Raw genomic sequence first — 20,000 nt, 5'->3', positions numbered from 1 at the left:
ATTACGTACGGATACACAGAGTGCCACTAATTGTACTCCGTTATCGTTAAAAATGAACCTTTCTTCCTGCCTATTATTATTATTATTATTATTATTATTATTATTATTATTATTATTATTATTATTATTATTATTATTAGTTAATTGATCAATGTACACACGTATACGTACCAATTTTTCTTTTTTAAGTCGAGTTTAACTTTTAATTGATTTATTACGATTCATATATTATAGATAAACAATATTAACGAATGCTCGGTATAATCTTTTTCTCTCTTTTTTTTTTAATTATTAATTTAAATAATCAAGAAAATTTTAAATTGAAAACTGTGATCGCTCGATCGACATCTTACTTGATCCATATCAAAGTCAACAATAATATTCACGTATAAACATAGATATATTAATTATTTTCAATCATTAAATGATAAATTATCGAGTAAATATTGAAATGTGAATATCTAAATAAAAATTAATCAATGATATTATTAAGATTATAATAAATCTCATAAATGATATTTAATCCTAGGGAAGATAAAATTAATGGTTATTTCACTTTGAGAAGTGTCACAGTATAAAAGAGCGAATAATTTGTCGGCGATTGATAAAATTAAAAATGTAGACGATTAATTTTTATCAATCGAAAGGTAACAACTCTAACTACGTTTCTAACGAGATATTACAAACGAACGGAATTTGAAAAGAATTCCTTTGGAATCGCATAGCCAGTAATTGGCTCTCTGACGATAGGACTACTACTTCTTCCTTTTATCCTCAGTAATTGGGAATCAGCAATACCGAACGATGTTCTTTGTAAACCATCGAACTTCTTCTTCTTCTTCTTCTTCTACTACTACTACTACTACTACTACTACTACTACTATTTCTTTTTCTTCTTGTCCGATGCACCATGTGGATTTCGTTCAACGTCGTTTCCGCTTCGACGAGTATCGAAATTTCAATCCCCCGCTCTCAGCCATTCCTACTATCATCCTCTTTCTTCACCTCCTCTTCCTCCTCCTTCTCCTTCTCCACCCTCCTTCTTCTTTCAGATCCCTCATCCCTTTTCTTATCTACCCTTATTAAAGTAAGCTTTGTCACGGAAAAGTAAACACAACTCACCGAATTTTCTCCATGTCCTGGTAAAAGAGATTCGTCCTTAACCTGAAGGATAACTCGATAAGGTGATTTCGGTAAGAGCGTTGTTTTCGCATAAATTCCTGGAAAAAGAAAAAAAAACAAGTAGTAGAAGAAGAAGAAGAAGAAGGAGAAGAAGAAGAAGAAGAAGAAGAAGAAGAAGAAGAAGAAGAAGAAAGAAATCAATTATCATATCATTAATTAATATATATAAAAATATTCACGAGTATTTTGTCACCGTACTAATAAATATATAATATAAATACTAATACTAATACTAATGTATAATACTAATAATATAAATAATACTAATAAATATAAATATATATATATATATATATTTTTATATATAGATTATATAAATATTAAATTATTTAAATATTATACATTTTTATATATAGATCATATAAATATATAAATATTATATATAGAGAGAAAATATATTCGATCTAATTTCATATAATGAAATATTAATTTCGTCAATAAATATTATCTCATTTATTTCAATTATTAATAATATTTCATTAATCTTTTAATATCTATTAATTTTATTAATAATATTTTATTATTTCAAAATAATATTTGAAACGTAATAACTCTAAGAAATAAATAAATATATATATATATATATATATTATTATATTTCGGACAAATATTTCATTGTACTCATAAAATAATATATTTGAACAATTTATTATCTTTTTTTCAAAATAATTTCAAAAAAAAAAAAAAAATAAATAAAAACGAAGAAAAATAAATAAATAAAATAATAAAAATTACTAAACTAAACAGATTAGTTCAAATAGCCTGTCGATAAAATAATATATGAACGATACTTACTAGTGTATATAGCAGTTGATACAGGATTCTCTGGATGTTTAGGATGTTCGATCGGCATCGTATCGTACGTTATGTTTAGAGCATTATGAATATCCTCGAGAATACGAACGATATATCGATTACTTTTTATCTCGTCGGCGTCCTTCACCATAAGATTATTGTCATCCAGTCTATCGCCCTGTTGAATAACACACACACATACATACAAACACCTCCCCACGTACAAAAGAAAAAAAAAAAAATCAGAGCTTTTCTTTTCTTCTTCCGTTTTTGCTTTTTCCTTTTTTTTTTTTTTTTTACTTTTTTGTCAAATACGGAAAAAAAAAGGAAAAAAGGAAAAGAAAGGATGGTACTTTTTGGATTCTTTGTATTCGAACTGTATGACTTCTTTTTCGTTTTTTTTTTTTTTTTACGACTCCTCTCTTTTTTCTTCTCTCTCTCTCTCTCTCTCTTTTTTTTCTTCTTTTTTGGGACGGACGTTCTCGCCTTGAAACGGATTCCTTTTATCCTCCAATGTAAAGTAAGAGAAACGGAGAGTCGAAGAGGAAAAAAAATAGGGGAGGAAAGTGAGCGTAAAAAAGAGCCAGGAGTTTAATCAGGATCAGCCCTCAAGCTTTTTCTCTCTTTCTCTTTCTCTTTCATTCTTTTTTACACCTTTGCTCTCTCGTACTCTCTCTTTCTCTCTCTCTCTCTCTCTCTCTCTCTCTCTCTCTCTCTCTCTCTCTCTCTCTCTCTTTTGTGTCATTCTCACCATACATTCGTCCGTACCATACCGCTGCCCAAAACAATGCCATAATTAAACGGACAATGTACAGTCATGATTAAGTCCCGCTTTACGCAGGATACCATTTTCAATCATGACTTTTATTTCGACTTATATCTTCAACTTTTCATACGAATTTCATGACAATCAAAGTCTTTTCAAACTCTTTATCATCATCGTTACAACGGCAAATCATATCTTTACCGTTCAAATCTGAAATATATTTCGATGGATTTCCAAGAAAGAAAAAAAAAAAAAAAAAGAAAAAAAAATTATACTCTACGATATTATATATCCTCGATATAATTTTTCAATTGTACGAAATAATTAATAAGATAAAAAGGAAAAGGAAAAAAAAAGAAAAAAAAAAGACAAAAAAATTTACGAATATATACAAGACAAAAGACAAGAATACATGAAATTAAAGAAGAAAAATAAAAGACTGGAAAAAATTTTATAAATAAAGCGAAGAGAGATTGGTTGCCTGTCCCTCCTTCTTCAGTTAGCCCTTTCGAAAAAAAAAAGAAAGAAAGAAAGAAAGAAAAAAAAAAAAGAAAGAACAAACAAAAAAAGAAATAATCTAAACATTTTAAAAAGGAAAAATACGATGAATAATCAAGATTTTGATGAAGTAACGATAACAAAGGTAGAACAAATATTTGCGAAATTTCGAGTAACAAGATATTACAGTATATCTCATTTCGATAATTTACTTGATTATATAATACAAACACTCACCGCAGTAAAATCACGTAGGCTAATCTCGACGACTGAATCCATTTGTGCTACAGGAGGATTATCATCCTGATCCAATATATCGATTCCCAAAATACGTAACAAAGCATACTGGATCCCAGTAATTTCCTCATAAACGATACAACGTACTTCGATATTGACACGTGGTCCTGGACCACCTGCTGGACCAAGGACATCGCGATCCAACGACGAGTTCGCATAAAGCGTATTGTTTATCACGTGGAAATAATTTGTTCCTGGTAATGGGACAATGAAAAATTTGTAAAAACAATTTTTTTTTCTTTCTTTCTTCTTCTTTTTTTTTTCTAAATTAATTAATCAAATTCGAATACTATGGGGGATCACCGTGAATCACTTCTGGACTTGTTCCAATGAGTGATCTCACAAAAAAAAAAAAAAAAAAAAAAAAAAAAAGAAAAAATATAAATAAATAAATAGAAACGAAATAAGAAAAAGAAGATTGCATGTTCCATTCCAAACTATGCAACAACGTGCGAGTGTCGATCGAGAAAAAAAATATTGCACAATTCTTGACTCTCTTCTTCTTCCTTATTTTTCTTTTTTTTTTTTTCACCAAATTCATTTACTTTTTGTCTTTCTTTCTTTCTTTCTTTCTTTTTATTTATTTATTTTTTCTTGTTGACATCTGTCCTAGGAAATCTATATGTTCTTTTTTTTTTTTTTCCTTTGAAATTAATTACCATTCAACAATTCGTATCCGATAACACGAAAATCTGGACAAATATCCGTATAAACTTCTGGCCCAAATGGACCGAGCATGGTCGCAGGTTGATTCTCATAAATGCTGTATTGGGAGGAATTCCAAAAACACATATCCTATAAAATATATGGAAAAAAAATGGATAAGTTATTTCTAATGAATTAATAATAATAATGATAATAATAAATAATGGGTAGATTGACATCGTTAGAAACAATTTATAAAAGAAATTTAAATTAACGATATATACCTGTACGTAATCGGCACAATTTATTTTATTCTGCTTGATTGGTAATGATTGTACTTTTATATTCAGAACGTCGACGTCGCCGGCATTTTCCTTCGCCTGAACGATAATGTCATCGGATACGTCTTGATAAGTGAAAGAGAGAGAAAAAGAAAAAGAGGAAAATGTTAGAAAAATTTCCTGCTATCTGATCGATATAAAGATCAAAAAGAAAAGATAAAAAAAAAAAAGAAAAAAAAAAAGAAGGGATGGAGACAGGAGGAGGGAGAAAACGAATCCTCCCACCCCATTATCACACCCTAGTATAAACTTACTATCCTTTGGTAGAGTTCGTAACCAAACTGTATTGGTCTTTTCGTCGAGGATCGCAAATTTTTCACGTTGAGCAGAAATACGATATTTCACCTCTTTCGGTATCGTCGAGTCGTTTCGAAGTGTCCTAAGTGTCAGTAATTTTACGTTTGAATTTAAACCAACATCCTTATTTGCCAAATATGGTAATCTCAACATTAAATTTGATTGTGGAAAATATAATGCTGAAACAAAAATTCGAGAGAATTATTTATACGAGGAAAATAATTTATTTCGTTTCAAATTATTATTAAATAAATTTTGAAAACGTAACTTTGTTTTGTTTTTTTCTTTTTATATGTAAACGATTGTTCTTTAAACAATAATATTTTTATAACATTATAAATATTATAATATTATTAATGTTGCGTGTATTATATATGTAATATTATTTTTGTATAATTCTTCATTATTATATTTGTCTCTATGATATAACAAAAATTATTTCAATCTTGATTATTCATAAATTATATTTACTTCTTTCATTTTTTTTTTTTTTTTTTTTTTTTTTTTTTTTTTTTTTTAAAGGAACGATGATTACAATATTAACGATATCATGTAAGGTCTATTTGACTTTTTGAAGATAATTGAAACGAGGACGATCTAGATATGAATTTTTCTTGAACGATCACAAATCTATTAATTACGATTTCAATGATAAATAATATCGATCGAAGAGAAATTGATTGCGCTCGTATCAAAAGATACCTTCACGATATTTTCCAAGAGATTTCTAAAACGAGCGAACGTGGTATTTTACAACGATGGCGGAACAATACTCCGAAGATATCCAATGGAGTTCTCTCTCTCTTTCCTCGTAAAACGAACTAAACGAGTTGTCTCTTTGGCGTTTTATACATACACGAATTTCCGGAAAATAATAGAAAGGTTAGATAACGCGTTAGCTCGATAAATTTCACTGATGACTACATCAATGTACCTAGGCCCAACCCATTTTTTTCCCTTTTACATTGAATCCTTAACATTTAATAATCGTCGAATGAACGAGCCTCTCTCTCTCTCTCTCTCTTTCTAATTAATTCTTACTGATAAATAAATAAATTTTGAAGATTTATTAAGCTAACGATATTCAAGGTTTTATCGTGAGTAAAGAAAAAAGAAAAAAAGAAAAATAAAAACAAGTGAAAGAACAAAAAAAATACATATACACATACGTATATCATTCTATTATATTATTATTTTTCTTTTTTTATTTTGTTAACAAATGCAATTAAAAGTTGTCGATATAAAGAAAAAATTAATTTCTCTGTATAACTTTCATGAGGATTCAATCGTTAACTTCTTATTCTTTCGATCAATTCTTCGATCATAATAATATCGGACAAAAATTCTTTTTATGATTTTGATACGATTCAAAAATTAATTATTCTTTCGAAAAAAAAAAAAAAGGTAAAAAATAAAAACAACAAAAAGAAAAAAAAAATGGAAAGAGCAACAATATCTTTCCATATATAATTTCAAACGAGGAAGAAACCCCGATATCGATGTACTCGTTCAAATCGTCTTTTAATAAAATTTCCTACGGGCATTGTGTGTAAGACTTTAGGGAGAAATTTTATAAGTCGGGCAAAGAGATAGCTTCGGTGGTTTGAACGTGCCTGTACCTTTTAGGTAGCGTTTGGGATAGAAAAGTTTCTTTAATCTTCCAGGAAGTAGAATATACACAAGCAAGGGGATGAATATCGTCGGTTAAAAAACTGAATCTTAAGGGATCACCGAAGCGAGAAGAATGCTTCTTTTACTAAGTTACGTGTTGTCTCTTAAAGAGAAAAGGAGATAGAAATATAAAGAGGGAAATCAAATTGAGATTATTTTTTGTAGATAAAAGAACCTCACGTAATCGTCGATTTCTCTTAACCCCCCCCCCACTTTCGAAGAGGAAAAGAAAGAGAGAGAGAGAGAGAGAGAGAGAGAGTTACGAAAGTAGAATAGCAGTTGGATGAGTAAAAACTCTCTGGATTCTTTCTATACAATCGCAGCTAAAAAGATCTGATTTGATACTTTTCAAAATGTACGCGATATTCCACCCCCTTTCTTCTTTTCTTCTTCCTTTTTTCTTTTTCTTTTTCCTCCTTCTCTCTCTCTCTCTCTCTCTCTCTCTCTCTCTCTCTCTCTCTCTTTCTTTCTCTCTCTTTCTTATGGATGCATCCTTTTATACGTTTCTTCGACGGCGACGAATACGATGGCATCGAAATGTTGAATAAAATATGTTTTGAAATATTCCGAAAGAGTGACTCTCTCTCTTTCTCTTTCTCTCTCTCTCTCTCTCCCTCTCTCTCTCTCTCCCTCTCTCTCTCTCTCTTTCTGCCCCATCGTTCGTAAGGACGAAAAGATATGGAAAAGCTTTTCAGTCGATGAACACGAATAAAGATATTCGAAGAATTGAACATTCTTTGAAAATGATTTCAAATGAAACGAGAAAAAGAGTATTAATAAAAGACAAAAAAAAACAACAACAACAACAAACAAAACAAAACAAAAGAAAAAGAAACAAAGAAAAAAATTCCTCTTCGAAGGTAACATTACTTAATTAAATCTAATTGTATCAAGAGAATAAATGATTAATCCGTAATTTCAATGAAAAAAAAAAAAAAAAAAAAAAAAAAAAAAAAAAAAAAAAAAAAAAAAAAAAAAATTTGTCGAGCTAACTGCAAATTATGTTATGATTTTCGACATAAAAAAAATCTTTCCGATCCCTCTTTCGAAATCTTTACATACCCCTATCCCCCTTTTTTTGTCCAATCATTCAAGATGATTGTCCCTTAGAACGAGGAAAATATAAATCTTCGTACTTCGATGAAAATTTCCAAAAAAAAAAAAAAATTTTTTCTCACTACTTAGCCATTACATTACTGTTGATATTTGTACTTAAAGGTATTTGATTCGTACGAGGAATCACCAATAACGACACCGGCACAGGGTCTTCTCTTGTGTCAAGGTGAACGTTTAATCAATATACACGGGGCAGTTAATTTTAATCCCAGGATCGCGTGCGTGCCAGTAGACGGAACGATTACGAGCGTTTTTACGATCCTTCGCTACGAGCCTTTCTAACCCTCTCCGTAGCCATCTTAACACGATTTTACGTAGATAAAGCATATTATCTTCGATATTTATTTCGTAATATTCTACCTTTGAAACAAGAAAAAAAAAAAGGTACAACGTTTGCATGCATCGATCTATGCATATTTATCTTTTTTGTTTTCTTCTTTTTATTCTTTTTTTCTTTTTCTTTTTCTTTTTCTTTTTTTTTTTCTATCAGACTAAAGAAAAAAATTATGCGCTTCGTTACGTAAAAGTAGATTTATTTGTATTTCTTTTTTCCTTTTTCTTTTTTCTTTTCTTCTTTCTTCTTTTTTTTTCTTTTTCTTTTTTTTTTTGTTATGTATTTACCTAATTTAGCATTTTCGTTTTATCTTTAATTAGACAATCGCCGTCAAACTGAAAATAAATAATAATATTTGAATCGATTAAATAAAGAAAAAAAAAAAATATATATATATATATATATATATATATATTCGTCTATCTATCGTTTAATAATTTCAAACGAATCCAATAATGAACGAAATGCCATGACGTTTCATATCCGTTTCGTTCTAATATAAAATTAATTAGAGAATGATGAGAGAAAAAAAAAGAAAAAAAAAAAAAAGGAAAAGGAACAAAACAAAACAAAACAAAACAAAACAAAACGAAACGAAACGAAACGAAACGAAACGAAGCAATATCTTTCGCGTTTAATAATTAAAACGACGCGCGTTTGTGGTTTATCCTTTCTTAACTATTTAAAGAAACAAAAAAACAAAAAAAAAACAAAACAAAACAAAACAAAAACAAAAGAAAAAAAATTCGAGAGAATAACAAATAACGTGTGACTCGGGAGTGATACGATAAAAGTTGGCGAAGGTACGATAGCCGCACATCGTTTCAGTATGCTTCCTGAGTGAGTATAAGGGTGGCTTTAAAAAGGCGGTAGGAAAGGGGTGGGTCACGCGAAAGTCGAGTTAAACTCGGGAAAAGAGGGTTGATGATGGTGGTGGTGGTGGTGGGTAGGTTGGGTGGTTCCGTGTACTGCTGGTCGACCGACCATCGACACGTCACACATACACACTCCTATACTATCTATTTCTTCGACACACATATAGACTTACATCACGTAGAAACATACACAAACGTACAAACATATATACGTACGTATATAAGTTGGATATAAGAAGTAAAGATTTGCACGGAGGTAATGTTGTCTAAAGCTATGTATGTTAATACAAACGAACGATACGTATAGCGTGTGTCCAGAAAGTCCCTCGTAATCATAATCGACTATATACGATTTAGTATAGTAATAGTAGCAGTAACAATAGTAGTAGTAGTAGTAGTAGTAGTAGTAGTAGTAGTAGTAGTAGTAGTAAGTAGTAGTAATAGTAGTAGAGAGAGAGAAAGAGTATATCGTATGTTGAATTCTTCGCGTGTTTAACGTAGGAATCATTTGCATATTCAAGATCACGCTCTTATCTCTTTCTCTCTCTCTCTCTCTCTCTCTCTTTCTCTTTTTTTCTCTTCGAAACAACATCTCGTATTTTTTATTTCACTGGTACCACAATTAAACTACTATACCGGTTAAGAAAAGTATAATTATAATGAAATTAAAAAGGAACGTGAGTGAGTTCCCTGAATGAAATAAAAATAATGTTTCAATCGTGGATATAAAATGTTACAAAGGAACGAGTAAAAATAGAGAAGGGGAACATAATTTCTCAACGAAACGGAAATAAAGGGCATGATTCTAATGGAGAAAGAGAAAGCATGAGAGAGAGAAAAAAAGAGTCTGTGTGTGTGTGTGAGAGAGAGAGAGAGAGAGGAAGCGTTTGAAAAGAAGATATTTGTGTCCACGCGTCTTCGGCAACAGCTTTCACTGATCCCACTTTATTGGCGTTTCGTTGAACGTTAATCCCACAAAACCCTATGGAACCTCTATAAATTGTATATTCCTCGTCTAGAGATGCTTAAGGTTGTGGTAAACCAAAGTTTATTAACAGATTCCACAATTTCCTTAACACATTTATAGTTCCCTAAACGATACCAGAATAAATATTGTTAGTACATAAAATATCTTTCTTGCATATCTTTTGTATTATATATTTTTATATAAATTACTCTTGTCTACGTTATTTCTCTTTTTTTCAAATAATCCGAAAGAAAAAAAAAAAGAAAAGAAAAAAGAAAAAAACAAACAAAAATATTTTCGTAACTTCTTACGTATTTTCTATTTGTTCCTATTTCTTTTCTTTTAATTTTTTTTTTTTCTTTTTTTTTTTCTTTTTTCTAATTTTTGTATCAATTTCGATGTAAACGATACATGTAGTCAAATAAATACAATTAAACTTGATTATTCGAAAGTTGCCTTGATAGAGAAATTTCGTTTAAAAGATCTAATCGACATTTTTTCTTTTTTCTTTTTTTTTTTTTTTGCATATCGTCTAGTCATTATAACTCCTGAGACATTTTAGTATGAAGAGAGAGAGAGAAAAAGGGGAGAGAGAAAGAGAGTGTTCCTTTCTCGATCACGATTATTTAGCTAATGGCCTTTACCAACGTCGACATTCAAAAAGCAGGGAGAACACATCGTTATGACTGTTCGAGGTTTTCGACACTTACGTGACCCCAAGTTAAGAGAGAGAAAGAGAGAGGAATTGTCGACTTCGTCGGTCGGCTTAGGAAATTCACTATGGCACGCGAGACGAGGGTGCATTTACGTGAGACAAGCGTAAGAACAGAGAGACAGAAAGAGAGTAAGAGAGAGAGAGAGAGAGAGAGAGAGAGAGAGAGACAGAGAGAGAGACAGAGAGTGTTGTTAAAAGCAGTTCCTTTTATATTTTCTATTATTCAACGAGAATTTTTAGTTCGATTTATATCAATAAAATATTATTTGATGATCAATTTTGATACTTTCTTTCTATTTCTCTCTCTCTCTCTTTTTTCCTATTCGTAAAGTGGTCACGCTTATCGATCTTCAAGAAAACACGCGACGTCTCATCTCTATGTTCTATGCCTTCCAGCGGAATTTATAGCTCGCTCACGTCCTCACGAAATAGTTAGAATCATCCATCTTCGAGCGTCGGATGCGTTAGAAGAAGACTAGACGCGGAATTGCCTCGTAAATCTTTTTACCAAAGAGAATTCCTAAGTTTTTTTTTCTTTTCCTCTATCTTTTCTCTCTCTCTCTCTCTCTCTCTCTCTTTCTTTTTTCTTTTTGTTTTTTTTTTTTTTTTTGCTTGTATCAGAGATAGCTATTATCATAATATTATTATAGATAGACGATCAGCACTTTTTTCTTCTCTTTCTCTATTTCACTAATATAATTAATTTGCATACACGATAATTTCCATTTTTCAGATTTATCGCAATGAGAACGAATGATTTATCGGATTAAGTCAAGAGATTATAATAATTTACGAGAGATATATCGAGACTAAATGTTCTGACAAAATTAACAATTAAAATATTGTTTGAGGAAAAAGGCACAGGGAGTCTTTCAATTACTCAATTATTACAGAAATATTTCTCGCTAATATATCTCGATGATAAATTTCAACAAAAGAAAAAAGAAAAAAAAAAAAAAAAAAAAAAGAAAGATATACTATACAATTGGAACAAATGCAATGGAAGTTAGAAGATATAATATCTCGTTATGATACCCTCTCTCCCTCCTTCCTTTCTCCCTCCTCTAACCTCCCCTTTCTCCATTTGCGAATAAATGAATTTAAAATTAAGTAAACTGCCAACTTCACGGTGTCGTTTGGTAAAAGAGTAATTTTTAAAACATTAGAGATCGTTAAGGGACAACGGCATAGCTCGTTATCTCGTACGGGATACGGGATAAAACAGGAGGGAAAATAAACACACAAAAAAATGAAAGAGAGAGAGAGAGAGAGAGAGAGAGAGAGAGAGAGAGAGAGAGAGAAAAGGAAAGAAGAATAAAAAAAAAGAAAAAAAGAAAAGATTCGACGTATTCTCGTTCGTAAAGTTTAAAACTCGGTCGTACGAATGACTCGGACGACGATGATAGTAGCAACGAAGCGAGTTAAAGCACTTTCAGGGAGTTCGCATATCGTCTATTAGGAAAGTTTATTATGAGAAAGAGGAAAGTGTAATGGTAATGTTGGTGATGCTGATGGTTATGGTGATCGTAATGGTAATCGGGAATTGCTTAAAACAAAGAAAAAAGTAGACGTATGTACGTAACACGTTTACGTTTATATATAAGATACTCAAGATATATAATAGTTGTTGTTATTCTTATCCTTATCTGATACTTTCATGATCGAGATAATACTCGAGAAAGAGAGAATGAGAAAAAGTGAGAAAAAAAAAAAAAAGAAAAAAAAAAAAGAAATAGGATAGGAGAATCTGTTCGATGATCTTTTCTCTCTTTTCAAGACTCCCATGATCGTTCTTTTACTATACCTGGAAACCCTTTATTTGCGTCTTCTAACATCGAGTTACAATTCCCGAAAACAGAGACCAGTATGAATACGATATGGGTAGCCCTACAACAGACTCGTCACCACCAACCCTTTAGCCGATATTTCTCTCAAAGACTAACTTCTTCTTCGTTTTCTTTCTCTTCCTTCTCTCTATTATTCTCCTTTCTCTTTCTAACCATTCTAACCCCTAATGTCTCTATCCATACTATACTAACGTCTCTCATTCCATTCCTTTCCTTTCCTTTACATCCCTAGGATAGAACCCCCTGGATAGATCGCAGCACTACCTATGCAAATTGATTCGTCGTCACGATGAAAGGAAGAAACGAAATGGGACGACGTTCTATTAGATTAGATTGTTAGAACGTTAGAAATAATATTAGATCTTAAGAGTTATATCTGTCTTTATGAAATTGTATAGAATAATTTTGTTTTTTTTCTTGTTTTTTTGTTTTTTTTTCTTTTTTCTTTTTTCAAGAGACAACTAAAAGCACGTATTTTTATTTAATCAAATATTTAATAAACTTCGATAACACGATTTCATATGTTCCGTAATTATACGCGTATGTTAATTATATTCTAAATGAAATGCTAATTAAGAGAGTTCGCACTTTTAATTCAATTAAATATCTATACCGAGTACAATCATTTCTTGCGAGTTTTTTTTTTTTTTTTTTTTTTTTCATGTAATCGCAAATATTTCCTTTTTTTTTTTCTCTTTTTTCTTACACTTTGAATGAAATTAATTAACGAATGAGTTATGCACCAGCGTATTATTTTCTTTTCCTTCTTCTTTTTTCTTTTTTCTTTTTTTTTTCCTTTTTAATTATGACTAATAATCCGATCAATATTTTATCTTCTCGATCATAACAAAAACATTAATCAATCAATTAATTTATCTATTCCTAGTTTACCATGTTGCAATACTGCGAAAGAAAAAAAAGAGAGAGAGAGAGAGAGAGAAATATTTGTTAGGCGAATAAAAAAAAAAAAAAAAAAAAAAAAAGAGAGAAAAAAAATAAAAATGTTTCCGGAAGAGAACGATTATTTACCGATAACGAGAAGATCTTTGTCGGTCGTTCGAATCGAAAATAAAACGACAGAGGGAAGGATTTACGGTCGATCGTGACTTTCGAAACAAAAAGGGTGCTGGTGGAATGGAATAGAATGAAAGGGAGGGGCAGGGTGCAGGGAACAGGGGAAGGGAGGAGTGGTGGCGCAGAACGAGTGTCTCAGGTACACTAGAAAGTCCTGCGCACGTGTGTAAATATTTCCCGGTGAAAAGTCGGCCTACCCATTGTGTTGTATAACACATAAACACATCCACGCACGCACATAGAGAAACATACACACTTCACCTCCTTTTCTCTCTTTCTCTCTTTCTCTCTCGCTCTCTCTCTCTCTCACTCTCGTTTTTTTCCTAGAGAACATTTACTTGTGCGAGAACATAGATCACGTTCGTGACACCTGCCTGCATGTGGCGACAGTAAATAACGAAATGCTTCGAACATCCCCTCTTCCTCTACCCCTACCCATTATACCACTTCATCAGCATTATATACAGTGTGTTTCATATTTTAAAATGTTACGTATTGTTTTTATCTCTCGGAATAAATATTATCAAAAAGTTTACTCCGATATATATATATATATATATATATATATATATATATATGTGTGTGTATATTTATGTATATTTATGTATATTTATGTATGTAGATACGTGCATTATGAATTAAACAATTTAATAATATTTATTACTTTATAAAATCTTATGAATGTATTTTGTTATATATATATATATATATATATATATATATATATATATAAATATAAAAAAAAAAAAAACGACGAAAAATTAAATCAAATGTATCTGACGCAAAGGAAAAAAAAAAAAGAAAAAAAATTGGAATGTATCATGGGGAGAAAAAAAAGAAAAAATTAATTGATAAAACTTTACGCGAACAAATCCTATATTTATTTCGAGTTTTTCTATCCAACCCTCCGCCCCCCTTGCCCTCTTATTCCAACCGATCTTCGTCGCCCCTTTCATAGACGAGAGAAAGAGAGACCGACGCTGAACTCCGAAATAGTTTCACTATATTTAGGTTAACTCCTCTTTGACGGAGTGAGAAAATATCGCAAGACACATATATCCTGAGACTGAAGGAAAAAAAAAAAAAAAAAGGTGAACTTATGGCCTCGTTAAGGTTGCCCTTTAACACGTTAACGTAATTATTCTTTAAATGATATATATACGTATGTATACAAGTATGTATGTACATATGTACATATTACATAAAAGTAAAGGAAAATATGAATAAAGCTTTGAGATTTTTATGTATATATATATATATATAACGGACATTCCAATAATTCTATCTTAAACCAAATTTATATTCGTATACTTGATCTCTTTTTCTTATCTAGGTCGTCGTTTATCTGCCTTTACCTGTTTCAGAGTCAATTACTTATTGATAAGGGGCAATTTATGAAAAAAGTAGGTTAATAAAATGCTATTATAAAAGTTGTTGCCCATGAAAATTATATGAATTATAATAATATATATCAAGTGATTTTCGTTCCTAAAAAGTACTTACAAAAAAAAAAAAGAAGAAAAAAAGAAAAAAAAAAGAGAGAAAAAAGGGTAACTTCAATTAAAACACAAGTATATAATTTTTGTTAATGTTACTATAATGCTTACAAGATGACAATGAAATACCGTCATTTGTTGATGGCCAAGAATTAACACAAGGTACCAACCCTAAACTCTTTAAACAACGAAAACAATCCTTGAAATCTTTTGTTATATCAATAAAGATAATTACATCGTCTATAGTTACATATGCATATTGTTCGTTATTAAAAGCAGAGCTTAAAGCCTCACTCTGTTCATTAGATTTAACTATTTAGATTACATAGAGAATTCAGTGGCTTAATTTCTACTCTTATGGGAGAATAGACGACTTAACCGCAAGCTTGTAGTTCTTCTTTTGTGAAAGAGTATATTAACTACCATTGTTCTCTCTCTCTCTCTCTCTTTCTCTTTCTCTATGAGAGATCTAATCGAGTTATAAACTATTCTAAAGCTTAATACGCTTACTATGCTTACATACATACAAAGGAGTTTCACATTGAAAATGGAGTAATAATCGTTTGTACATAACACTGACTCGAAATATTTATTAGAAAGTCTAATAATCTGTTCTATATACGGACTTTTACCTAAATGATAAAACGCCGATATATATTTTTTTTGGTTTTTTTTTTTTTTTTTTTTTTTTTTTTTAATAGATACCGAAATAAAAGTATACCAATACTTTCCTTTTACCAATATTTACCGGCAACGTTTTAAATTTTCGATGACATATCGGTTTCGATAATAACGATCAGTAAAAAAAAAAAAAGAAAAAAAAAAAAAAAAACCAGAAAAGAACGAGGAGAGAAAGAGAAAATAATTAATTAACTAAGTCGATCAATGAAGCGAAAGGTATCCGGAAGATAGTCATGTTCGAATGGATATCATTATTTCTCTTTTCATTTCTTTCGTTTCGTTTCTTAGAAAAGAATGAAAAGGAAAAAAAAAGAAAAAAAAAAAAAAGAAAAAAAAGGAAAAAGAAAGGTAGAATAATCGGTGTTCTCGATTAAGTGAAACAGCCCAGTTAATTGAGTCACGTTTCATTCTTCACGTAGAAACGCGAACGAGTGTTTACAGAAGGCTCGCAAATCAGGCAGAAAGTCTTGTGGTAGTTTTATCGGTATTAAGGTGGACGATATACTTTAATCAAAGCCAGGGTAAACAACATGGCCTAGTTTTTAAGAACATTCTTTCTCTCTCCCTCTCTCTCTCTCTCTCTCTCTCTCTCTCTCTCTCTCTCTTTCTCGCTCTCTTTCACGGCAATTTCGTTTGCTCGTTTCTTCTTACTTTCTTCATCTTGATTTCGTGCTTGTGTTTCTCTTTCTCTCTATCCCTCTATATCTCACTTTTTTTTTTTTCGATATTACCAGTAAAAAGAAGTGATATTTGTATTTTTATTTTTCATCTTATTTTCTTAATTTTTAATTTATCTTCCTTTTCTTTTCTTTTCCAACGAGAAATTGAAAAAAATTGAAGGATTAAAGAGAAAGAGAAAGAGAAAGAGAAAGAGAAAGAGAAAGAGAAAGAGAAAGAGAAAGAGAAAGAGAAAGAGAAAGAGAAAGAGAAAGAGAAAGAGAAAGAGAAAGAGAAAGAGAATTGTCGATGATAAATCTTCAAGTTGTTTTACAACTTTTGATGGATAAACGCTATTGACGAAATGTTCTCTTCTTGTTCGAACATTTTTGAGTACGAGCATGAAAGATGTCTGTTAACGAGTTTATTCGACGTTAGAAACGAGCAGACTGTTACTCGATAAAGCTGCTGTTGCTGCTGTTTCTCTCTGTTTTACTTACTTTCTCTTCCTCTCATCTCTCTCTCTCTCTTTCTCTCGAACGTACACTGTATTAAAACGTGCTTCCTTTTCATCGACGAAATATTTACAAGCCTGGTAGTGAATCGTTTTTCATTCGCAGACTGTTGGAAGCGTGAATAGAAATAAATGTTCACAGATTCCACTTGGTTAGACTTGGACTCTTTCTCTCTTTCTCTCTATCCATCTCTCTTTCTTTCTCTATCTCCGTATGTTTTTCGAGCGATGCACTTTTCGAAGCATACACGGATTTTACTCTTCATTTCCATCCACGTTGGATTACTTCAAGATTTCTTTTTTCTCCCCTTTCTTCTTCTTTTTCTTCTTTTTAAAAATTCATTTAGAGAAAAAATTTAACAGGAAATCGATGAAAATATTGACATTATTAAATCGTAAAAATATCTCTCCATCGAATTTATCGAAATGTTTTTCATCATTTATATTCCAACAATAGCATGAAAACAATTGATATTAATTATGGACAATTGATAGTATTATTATACGTAAAGTGATTCCTTTCTTTTGTTTATCCCTTTTTTATTTTTCTTTTTCCTATTAATTAATGACGATTAGTAATCAAGCGTTCCTATAATTAATATAATTTTTCTTTTTATCGGAATATTTCTTTTTCAAAATTTATCTCCATTTCCTGACAATAGCAATTAAAAACACTTTGAAATTGAAATAAGCGACCCTTTTTTTTTATCTCTTCTTTCTTTCTAATCATTCTCAACGATTATACACACACATACACACACACACACACACACACATGTATATGTATACTTCTAATAATTAATATGTAACGATTAAAAACGTAGATATCGTAATAATTCTGCGAAAAAAACATTGTAGTCAAGTCCCTCGGCATAATTTTCTCTTTTTCTATCTTTCGTCGTTTAACATCTGATCGAGTTATCACATAATTCACCTTTATTAATTAAAAGGCAGCCGCGTGTATTAGTCCGTCGGTAGGCAACAACGAAGTAGGCGTTCGCGAAACGACAAAGTACGAGCTCTTAATGAGGGTCGTTAATAAAACCTGAAAGGGAAACGTTTCACGCGAAGCGAACTAGATACGTAAATGCACGTTTCTCGTTTTTCAAACGAGTCTTTGTGTATGGTAATTGCGTTTACGTATGACGATGTTGTCTATATGTGTCATCGTTTATGTATATACGTATATCCGTCTGTTGTCCCTTCTAAACACACCTACGATTTCTAAACGTGTCTCTTACATCGTTCATCCATCGACAATAATTATTCGAAAAGCTACCTGCAACGAGGTAACGAAAAAAAAAAAAAAAAAAAATTTTTTTCCTTATCTTTTCTTTTCTTTTCTTTCCTCTTTCTCTCTCTCTCTCTCTCTCTCTCTCTTTCTTTCCCTTTTTTTTCTAAGATATCCTTACAAATAGATTGCATAAATCGATTATGTGAGTCTGGGCTGGGTAACACATGTCGCGGTTCGATGACATACGCAAATGGCTAGTTTAATGTTTACAGAGTATATGTTCCATGCGATAATGTTGCGGACACCATATTTGTTGTGTATACGCGTCTATGTACCTGGAAATTATAGCGTCTATGATGAAAGACTAATTTTGCGATTATTAAAGGTACTTTAGTATCGTAGGTCAATGTACTAAACATAATTTTATATATATATATATATATATATATATATATATATGCGCGCGTGTGTGTGTGTACTTTTTATTGTATTAAATTAATTAAGTACAATTTTTTTTTTTTTTTTTTTTTTTTTTAATTGAAACGAATCATATCATATATTTTGATTTCAAAGTTTATACTGTTAAAGATCGTAAAAGATTTATCGAATAAAAAGTACGTATTACTTTTTTATCGTTTTCTATCGGAAGTTATGCGAACTAGTGATATAACTCAAGCATATGTCGGACTGAGTCAAATACACTACATCTCTTTTTTTTCTCTCTCTCTCTCTCTCATATTTCCAAAAGAGTTCTGTATATTAAAAATAAATAAATAATCTCAGTTGCCAGTGTTCCATCCTTCTTTTGTTCCCTTATATATATCTCCCTTTTGTTTTCTACACAATTTCAGACAGTGAGTTACGAGGGTTCTTTCATGAAAACTTTAATCACACGAATAGAAAGGAATGAATTGCGTTTTATCTGATTAATCGAACAATTTATCTTTTTATTTGCATTACATCATGTTAGTCAAAGTTCAAATGGTATACATTTTCATGATAAGCAAATGTAATACGAACTGTACGTTTCAACGAATTTATGATATTATCTCTTTGTTATCTTTTTTGTTTCTTTTTTTGTTTTTTTTGTTTTTTTTGTTTTTTAATAGAATTCAAATTATCGTAAAAATAATGAAATAAATGTTACGTTGAAATTTTTGATTGAGCAAGACTTTTCTTAGATACAAATTTTAATTATACGTCATAATTAAAATACCCTTTTGAATACATCTTATCGATGTAATTTATAATAAATGGTAGAGAACGATCTTTCGAATAAATCAAATGTAAAATATTAAAATTAGATTTTTATAATATATATTAAAAAAAAAAAAAAAAAAAAAAAAAAAAAAAAAAAAAAAAAAAAAAAAAAAAGGATTGCAATGGAACTATTTCATATGAATAGTAAATATTTCAATATGTTCGAAGTGTAATAATACGAATAAAAAGAAAGTCCATTTTGTCTCTAAATTGGATATTCCGGCGAGACGAGATAAATCTATTTAAAAAAAAGAAAGAAAGAAAGAAAGAGAGAGAGAAAGAAAGAGAGAGAGAGAGAGAGAGAGAGAGAGAGAGAGAGAGAGAGAGAAAGGAAAATTGAAGTAGCATTGGAACGTGACGTAGGTCGAATTTGAAATGAAAAATGGCAGTGTTCGCGATGGCAAAAGCAACAAGCGATATTTTCGTACGTTTTCAAATGCAAGCCACGTCAAAGGAAATATATCCATATATTTAACTGCATATAGTAAGCGTGTCTCGCATGAATTCGCAGAAAGAGCTTATATTTCCACTTGGAGTAAACGTAAATTATGTTAATGTGGGGAGATATGTGCAGATGACATTGAGAGTTATGACTGATTTTGGAATCTAATAACAAATGAAATCTAATGAAAAATCTAATGACAAAATTAAACGAATTGTTGTTCTCATAATGTATTCTATTTCTTAAAAAAGAAGAAGGAGAAAAGGATGAAGAAAATGAACTCAAGATAGAAAGAA

At 30.7% G+C, this 20,000-nt stretch overlaps 1 protein-coding gene across 2 annotated transcripts in view; it reads right to left on the bottom strand.

Annotated features, from left to right (window-relative positions):
• The window catches only part of LOC124429308 (proto-oncogene tyrosine-protein kinase receptor Ret), a 57,729-nt gene that overhangs the window by 22,900 nt on the left and 14,829 nt on the right, over positions 1-20,000 (bottom strand). For both annotated transcript variants that reach the window (XM_046974423.1, XM_046974424.1), the window contains exons 3-8: positions 4,779-5,000; positions 4,468-4,589; positions 4,198-4,333; positions 3,479-3,732; positions 1,978-2,155; positions 1,123-1,220 (exon numbers count right to left, since the gene is read on the bottom strand). In XM_046974423.1, coding sequence (XP_046830379.1) covers positions 1,123-1,220; positions 1,978-2,155; positions 3,479-3,732; positions 4,198-4,333; positions 4,468-4,589; positions 4,779-5,000 — 1,010 coding nt within the window. The remainder of the gene's footprint in view (positions 1-1,122; positions 1,221-1,977; positions 2,156-3,478; positions 3,733-4,197; positions 4,334-4,467; positions 4,590-4,778; positions 5,001-20,000) is intronic.

Source organism: Vespa crabro, chromosome 15 (genome assembly GCF_910589235.1).
Source record: "Vespa crabro chromosome 15, iyVesCrab1.2, whole genome shotgun sequence".
Lineage (NCBI taxonomy): Eukaryota > Metazoa > Arthropoda > Insecta > Hymenoptera > Vespidae > Vespa > Vespa crabro.
This window is presented reverse-complemented; position numbering and strand designations above follow the sequence as displayed.